This window comes from Papaver somniferum, chromosome 2, assembly GCF_003573695.1.
Source record: "Papaver somniferum cultivar HN1 chromosome 2, ASM357369v1, whole genome shotgun sequence".
NCBI classification, from domain to species: domain Eukaryota; kingdom Viridiplantae; phylum Streptophyta; class Magnoliopsida; order Ranunculales; family Papaveraceae; genus Papaver; species Papaver somniferum.
In genome coordinates, this window is record NC_039359.1 from 43,303,237 (window position 1) to 43,311,809 (window position 8,573).

The following is an 8,573-nucleotide window of genomic DNA, read 5'->3' on the forward strand; positions in this document are numbered from 1 at the left end:
AACTGAAGAAGAAAAAAACTGATTATCAAAATTTTAGAAAATTGAAACTCTATTATTAGTTGGGTTTGAAACTAAACATCTTTTTCCCACAAATTTCTTAGCTAAGTCTTTCGTTGAAAACAAATTTGGATTGAATGAACCTAGACTAGAAATGGTTTTAATTAATTATGTATTAATTGTTATTCTTGGAAAAAATAAAGCAATAAGTGTGGAGAATACACTTTTTCTCTTTTCGGTGTTCTTATATATTTTCCAGCAAGTCAATTTTTTTTCTTTCTTAAAACAAATACCCTGTGCTTCAGAAACCAAAATCGATAGAAAATTATCTTCTATAGAATTCAATAAACATTCAACGAAAGATTGTGTTGATGTTCTTGTACAAAGTCATTTTATGAAGAGATAAAAAAAGGTTGCTTAGAAAAAGGTGAGTGATAATTTAGTTTATTATTTTTTGATTTCATGCAAGCTAATCGTTTTCCTGCATGATGAAAGAATGCCCTATTTTTTCTTTTCTAAATTTACATGAGATGGTAATATTTTCTTTGTCAATCATATGATCAAAATGGAATGGATTAGGGGTGTGTTTATGTTTTCATTTTATTAGTTTGTTGACTGTGATTATGTAAAAGTAATCAAGCTCTTTTAAATTCCATAGAGGTCTGGTAGTTATCATAATTTTTTTGAATTCATGTCATAAATATGAACGTCCGATATCTTTACCAAGAAAACAAGATCTTAGCATTTTCGAAGGCAAAAATTACTCACACACACACACTCTTATGTAAGTGTGAGTGGGAAAGAGTGAAACATGCATTGACGAGAGTGTCACATGGAATCACAACACTTTTTTTATTGATAAGATTGGAGTCCATTAACACTCACATTATCAAAATAAAATACCAAATATATTTTAATATTACCACATCGGTAAGCTGATAAGATAACTTATAAGTGAGTAAAATTGCATGTATGTTTTTAAATAAAGATTTCAGATGTGTTAAAATCGAATAAAAGCCTATACCTCTGATATAATTGAGCAAAGTGACTCATTTATGCTCAAAATAAAAATACTTAACGCGGTAGAACCTCGAATAATATCAAAGTCAAAAGTCAATTTTTTCTTTTTTATCATTTAGCATAGTACTTATTGTATTATCGATATGTGTTGAAGAATTTTCATTTTAAGTTAAGATTTTTCAAGTGAAACTAAAGTACACAATAATAAAACATTACAAAGAGGGACTTGAGGATGCCAATTATATCATGAAACATCTAACTCGTAAAGAAACGATTACAACAATAGTGAAGATTAATGATTTCGTGTTACAATATGATTGCAAGAAGTTCAGGAGGAAATCCAATCAAGTATTAATTCTTATATTTTATCTGATTATTAATTTTTTTAAGCAGCCCAGTTGAAAGTTAATTTACAAGGTGGTAAAAATCTTGAAATAAGTAAAATCAAAGTCTTCTTTGTCAAGAACACCTAAAAACATCAAATCAACTGAGATATGGATAGTTGAAACAATGTGGTTTTTCTAATAGTAGATAAACGCTATATATTGAATTCATTTCGACTCTGGTAAAATATAACTAATTTGAACCTTTGGGTTAGCAAAATTTATCCCCTACTAGAGCTATCGGATAAAATAGGCACTTATACTCGACTTATCAAAGGCAAGTCGAGTGGGATGAGTCTGTTGAAGGGAGCGACTTACAAACGGAGAAGAAGAAAAAGAACCAGATAATAAGTAGATGCGTTTATACTTTATACCATCTCAAATAGTGCGTCTAAAAAATCTTTTATGCAAGTTATTGTTGCACACTTCTTTAGGATGGTTTCCTCACTAGGTAAAAACAAGTCCTCATGTGTAGAAGTCAGCTCCAGTAGTTACAAATTACTTATATGAGTTTACGATTTTCAGACAATGATATATAAAAAATATCATACAATTCAATTTTATATAAAATTAAGAATTATAATATTTTTTTTTAAAATGATGGTGTGCAAATATTTATGGATTTCAAACTCAAAATCTAGTTAAAACTTTCTCTTACACCGTGTTTCTTTCCATCTGACCCGGAATCTGGATCGGAGTCAACCCCTGCCTCGTCGTGAGTCAGATGTCAAGCCGTTTGTTTTTTTTTTATTTTGAGTCAGATCTGACTCGACCTCTGACTCAGACCTAACCCCTGACTCGGACCCGTTTGAATCAGGTAACAAAATATCCCTGATTCATGGGACCAAATCACTGACTCACATATTTTTGAATCAGTTGAGTCAGATCTGACCCGGGTCAGGTGATTTCATTCATATTCAGACGACTCAGATCCAGACGACTCGGATGAGTCATGAGTAAACAAACATGGTGTTAGACTTTGTCCACCTTCACCGCTTTAATTATTGGAAATGAATTTTGTCTAATTAAAAATCTAGATTTCTGGGTATAATAGAAAATAACACTTTTAACAACTACTAAAAAATCCTCTTAGATGATGTTTGGATACGTTTGCTTTGAAGTTAATTCCAATAACATTTTTTTTTTACTTAACAAGGTGTTAACTTTTGACTTTTGTTTATAAAAGTCTTTCTTAATGTGCAACCAATCACTCTTTTAAGAATTCCATCGTAATAATTATTATTTAATTATCTTTTTTTGAGAAGCATGTCATAGTTTTTAGCAACATCACTAGTAGTATAGGAAACTTTTTTTTTTATTATTAATAATCTGATAAGAAACTTTCCATTTGATTCTCTTTGAAGTGTGGATGGGAAAAGAAAAAAGATGGGAAGGATTACTGTGCCTGCCAGCATATACTTTTTAGTTGTGAGTCCATAAATGTTGGCATGTCTTTAGGCTGTTGGCTATTCACGTTGAAGATAAAATACATAGTTAAATTCATGCAGTTAAACTTTAGTGGCAATGCTTTCTAAGTTCGGCATTGTCAAGAAAATCAATGACAATGAACTCCGTTTATGATTCAAATCCTGCTCTAATCTGTTTTAGGATCTCCTCTACTCTTTTGAACTCGATAATCTAGCCTCTCTACACAATTCAATTCAGATATGTAGTATCCAGTGCTGTCCTTCAAGAAAGGAAATGAGTCAGATACGTACTAAACTCTGAACCTATATATTGAACTGATAAAGATTTGCTTTGCTGAATTGCAGGAAAGATATATACATCAGTCAGTACTGTATAGCATAAATAGATTTTGTTTCCAATGGGTTTCACAAATGAGAAAGAAGAAAAATCAGCAGAGACGGATAAGGGAAACCCACCTAATGTTTACAAGGTGGGAGTGCCCCGTCAACCGGATCTAATGAAGGAATTTACTGGTGGAATGAAAGAAACGTTCTTCTCTGATGATCCATTTCGCCAATTCAAGGGACAATCTAGTTCGAGAAAGTTCATCTTAGCAATCCAATTTGTTTTCCCCATTTTCCAATGGGGAAGAGATTATAACTTAACTAAATTCAAAGGAGATATTATTTCCGGACTCACCATTGCTAGCATCTGCATTCCACAGGTTGAAAACATTAAGTGCACTTCATATATGTATATATCATGTGCTTAAACAAATAAGCAAAATTCTAAGATTCTTTGATGTGCAATACAGGATATCGGATACGCAAGGCTCGCAAATCTTGAGCCGCAGTATGGGCTGTGTAAGTTCTCGGTGCAGCGAATTTCATAATCAGGTCATTTGAAAATGGTTATCTGATTGTTGTTTCAACATGTGATGTGATTTTTACAGACACCAGCTTTGTGCCACCACTAATTTACGCATTCATGGGAAGTTCAAGAGATATTGCCATTGGACCAGTAGCCGTAGTGTCTCTGTTACTCGGGTCTTTGCTACAAGACGAGATTGATCCTATCGCGCATCCTCTGGAGTATCGTCGACTTGCCTTTACTGCGACTTTCTTCGCTGGAGTCACTCAAGCCACGCTAGGTGTTCTGAGGTATATACCACCTTTTATCCTACATTATTACTGTAATCTCGCAGTCACCTCAGTGTCATCCAACTGAAACCGGGTTTTGTCTCAGACTAGGTTTCTTAATTGATTTTCTATCACATGCTGCCATTGTTGGATTCATGGGAGGGGCTGCCATTACAATTGCTCTTCAGCAGCTTAGAGGTTTCCTTGGAATAAAAAAATTCACAAAGAAGACGAATATTATCTCCGTTATGCGATCTGTATGGGGCAACGTACATCATGGAGTAAGCAAACTTGGAACGTTTATAAATATGCCACCAAAAAACTTGAACCTGTTACTTATACTTGATGTATTTGCAGTGGAATTGGCAGACTATACTCATTGCAGCAGTATTCTTGAGTTTCCTTCTATTCGCCAAGTACTTGGTAAACCATTGTCTATTCACATCATGAGATTTCTGTGCGGTTGTTGAATTTGTGATTCGTTCTTTACATAATTTCGATGAAACAGGGAAAGAAGAACAAGAGATTATTTTGGGTGTCTGCTATAGCCCCTCTGATCTCTGTTGTCCTGTCCACTTCTTTTGTGTACATTACACGTGCTGATAAAGTTGGCGTTCAAACTGTAAGCAACGTTTTCTTCTTCTTGTTTGTTCATATAAATAATAGGACAGGAGTAGCATCCTAAAGTAACCAACTCCACCCATCATTTCCGCAGGTAAAGTATATACAGCCAGGTATAAATCCATCATCAGCGGAAGAAATTTATTTTAGCGGTGATTATGTCCTCAAAGGTTTCAAGATAGGTGTTGTGGCTGGTATCATAGGTCTTACGGTAAGCCGATCATAATCTTCATAAGAGAAACAGCTAGGTGTATGTTTGTTTTTTTCTTGGGGAGTGGATTCTGAACCCGAACGCATTGGATTTGGCAGGAAGCTGTAGCTATTGGAAGAACCTTTGCATCCATGAAAGACTATCAATTAGATGGAAACAAAGAAATGGTGGCACTAGGTGCGATGAACATTGTTGGTTCAATGTCATCTTGCTACGTTGCCACCGGTAAGTAAGCATGGAAAGATGTGGTCTTGACTTTGGAGATCGGTAACAAAGACTAGCGTATGATACAAACAAGATAGTCTCAGAATTTCTCTCATTCTTTTTTCTCTCTTTCCCAGGTTCGTTCTCTCGTTCGGCTGTGAATTACATGGCTGGATGTCAAACTACTGTCTCCAATATCATCATGTCTTGCGTGGTTTTACTGACCCTCTTATTTCTCACACCTCTATTTAAGTACACTCCCAACGCCATTCTATCCTCCATCATTATTTCTGCCGTGATAGGCCTAATAGATTATGAGGCAGCATTACTCATTTGGAAGATCGATAAATTTGACTTTGTTGCCTGTTTGGGAGCTTTCCTGGGTGTTATCTTTGCTTCGGTTGAGATTGGCCTATTAATCGCGGTAAGAAAATAGCATCTCAAAGTTTTATACTATTTGAGTGCAGACCTTCCCTGTAAACTGAATGCAAAAGAAATTCTAATAAATAGGTCTCGATATCGTTCGCGAAAATCCTCTTACATGTGACAAGGCCACGAACTGTGTTACTTGGAAGGCTACCCCAAACAACCGTTTACAGAAATATTGCACAGTATCCAGATGCCAGCAAAATTCCTGGCGTTCTTATTGTGAGAGTTGATTCAGCAATCTACTTCTCAAATTCTAACTATGTCAAGGAGAGGTATGTGTGCGATCTCTCCCGTAAATAATGAAGTACTTGTAAAATCGATTACAGGATTAAAAATCGGAAAATGGGTCATTTGTCCAAATATTTTTAAAACATGGTTCTAATGGACGAGTAGAAATTATTACGGGTGAAATGAACAAAAAAAAAAAGATAGCAAGGATGAAACTGTATTCATCCCGGCTTAAACTTAAAAAATAGCGAGGATGAAACTGGATGCATCCTGATGTAAATTAAAAATAAGAAAAGGTATTTGAAAATGGGTAGGATGAAACTGTTTACATCCTGGCTATTTTAACATCTTTGTCCATTTAAATAGTATCAACACCTAGATGTCTTTTTCATCCAGAAATTGTTGATTTTGGTCTTTTTAACCAATTTTGTGATTAAAAATCAAACATGTTGTGTTATGCAGGATCCTAAGATGGTTGGCAGATGAGGAAGATTATCTGAATGCAAATGGCCTACCAAGAATTGACTTCTTGATTGTGGAGATGTCTCGTAAGCATAATTTTTCTTTTCTTTTTATTCACTTAATACACAAAATCTTTTGATCCAACTTATACTAGTATTTATTTATCATCCATTTCAGCTGTCATTGATATTGACACCAGTGGTATCCATGCTCTGGAGGAATTGTATAGGGCTCTCCAGAAGAAAGATGTTAAGGTAAGTTATATACACAAAATCCCAAACTCACTTCGACAGAATTTATCAGAAAATTTTGATATTCAGATCTTTCAGTATATCTCACCTTATAGGGAGTGAGCGGAACCATCTAGGTTCCCAACACCGGCCATGTACATTACTGATGCACCTTTCTTTGTTATTTTACAGCTTGGTATATCAAATCCTGGTCATTTGGTAATTGACAAACTCCACGCGTCGACATTCGCAGACCTTATCGGAGAGGAGAATATTTTCCTTAGTGTTTGGGATGCTGTCTTAACCTATGCTCCCAAAATGGTAGATGAAGCGTAAAGAGTAACAGTCATATTTACGCTGCTATCTTGATCTCACTTGGAAACCAAGCCTAATATTTCCGGCATCACCCAAAAGAATGTTATCAGTTGTAGTCTTGTCAGAGGCGCCACTTGCTTGTGGCTCTTCTGTTTTTTCAATATATTATGCCCTTGTCCCGTAAAAGAAAAGAAAAGAAAAGAAAAAAACAAAGTTTTCAAGCACGAGAAGCTGACTGACATGATAATACAGAGGACGAAGGATTCGGCTTCATTACCAGTTCGCGAAAGATAAGTGTACTTTTCACAATACTGTTTCTATGCAATGTCTAAGCATTGCAAGAGGTATTATTGTGGGGGTATCTACAGTACGGTCATAGCATTTATGTAGGTATCTTTATGGGGTTCCTATGACAATATCAGAGCAGTTAAGCCGATTTTTGTCGCAGTGAACGACTTCTAATTTCTACTCTTGGAAAGTAATGGTATCAACTGTCAACAGTATATTATATGTAAAATATACACCTGGCGTAGCATATATGTATAATACAACAATTATTGGTTGAGTAACCCTTGAACTTATTGTTTTCTGTGATCCATAAAACACGTAAAGTAAACTAAGATACTTCTTTAATCCAAAACCTTCATAGTTTGAGGCCTATCAAAACCCCTTAACCAATTATTTTATTTAATGCGTAATTTATTCTTAAACAAATATTAATTAGTGTTTAATTAATCGTTTTAGGTACTAGTTAACCATGATAAAAGTGAAATCAGCTAATGTTAATCGAACTTCAAAACATTGAACATGTTTAAAGAAATTCAATTTTAATTTCGAAAACACCAACCAAAACCGGTTTATGTTCATGCCCTTGTGGACCAATTATGAGTTGGTGTTATTCATTCACGAAGAACACCTACAATCGGTTGACTTATGAATGTATAAAATCCGATTATTCCATTCTCATAAGAAATAAAATCCATTCATGCATTTAGGTAAGGCTGCACAAATAACCCGGTGTGCCGGACTAGAATCGGAAAAAAAAATCGGAACCGGTGTAGCAGGTACAGGGAACGGGAATGGAAATGAAAACCGGTGTAGGATGGGTACAGGGACCGGTTCTCAACAAATTCCCGGCCTGTACCGGACCATTATACCCAGTGTTAGTGTGAGCCATTGATTATAAGATTAACATTGATCTTGGCCGTCCACTTGTATCATATATATTCCTAATGAGTAATGACCTAGCTATTATTCTCTTCTCAATTTCTTTTTTCCTCTTCACTTCTTCAGTCTCCACAAAGAGCCACCGCCATCGCCACCACTCACCATTACAGCCTTCACCACCAAAATTACTACCATCTTATTCGTCTTACTCTCATGTTGTAACAACAATGAAGACTGGATTTTGGAAAAAGAATCTTCGTAATAGTTTGCTGTTGAGATATGAACCTGAGATAATTTCCATGGATGATGGTCGAAGTTTTGAGCCAAGGGAGATGAAATTAAGAGTTTAGGGGAAGATTAGAGATGGGGTTTTACTGATTTGAAGAATTAGGTTGTTTATTAGGGCTTGAATTAGATAAGTCTTGATTTGGAAATTTAATTAGGGTTTCAGAAACAATAGTTGGTGAATTAACAGTTCAGAGAAGGTTAATGATTGGGTAAGTCCCTGTGTTGTTTAATTTTAGTATTTGAAGTTGAATTGCTTGACTGTTGAGTTTATATGTTTGTGAATGAAACTGTGAATTAAATTGGGTATAGAAGGAGGCCTGAGTTCTATGGAATGAACTAGTGATGTAATTGTTGGTAAAGATAGATGGGTGAAGAAACCGAACTAGATTTCAATGATATTGTGTTGTGCTGATGATATTGGAGAACAGGGCAGTTAAGGGTGTGGGAATTGGGATGATTTGGTGGTGGTGTT

The 8,573-nt window shown here is 35.3% G+C and overlaps 1 protein-coding gene across 2 annotated transcripts; it reads left to right on the forward strand.

The window, feature by feature from the left end:
- The first annotated feature begins 246 nt into the window (after positions 1-246).
- On the forward strand, positions 247-7,230 carry LOC113347489 (sulfate transporter 1.3-like). 2 transcript variants are annotated; one of them, XM_026591151.1, is made up of 14 exons: positions 247-424; positions 3,173-3,531; positions 3,622-3,670; positions 3,760-3,967; positions 4,053-4,227; positions 4,304-4,369; positions 4,455-4,568; positions 4,662-4,778; positions 4,877-5,003; positions 5,120-5,406; positions 5,493-5,683; positions 6,102-6,187; positions 6,279-6,355; positions 6,524-7,230. In XM_026591151.1, the coding sequence occupies exons 2-14, from the start codon at positions 3,226-3,228 to the stop codon at positions 6,665-6,667; spliced, it is 1,947 nt and encodes a 648-aa protein (XP_026446936.1). In that variant the 5' UTR covers positions 247-424; positions 3,173-3,225; the 3' UTR covers positions 6,668-7,230. The 2 variants fall into 2 exon arrangements, with proteins under 2 accessions (XP_026446936.1, XP_026446937.1); XM_026591152.1 differs by lacking the exon at positions 247-424 and adding an exon at positions 2,773-2,828.
- Positions 7,231-8,573: the final 1,343 nt, after the last annotated feature.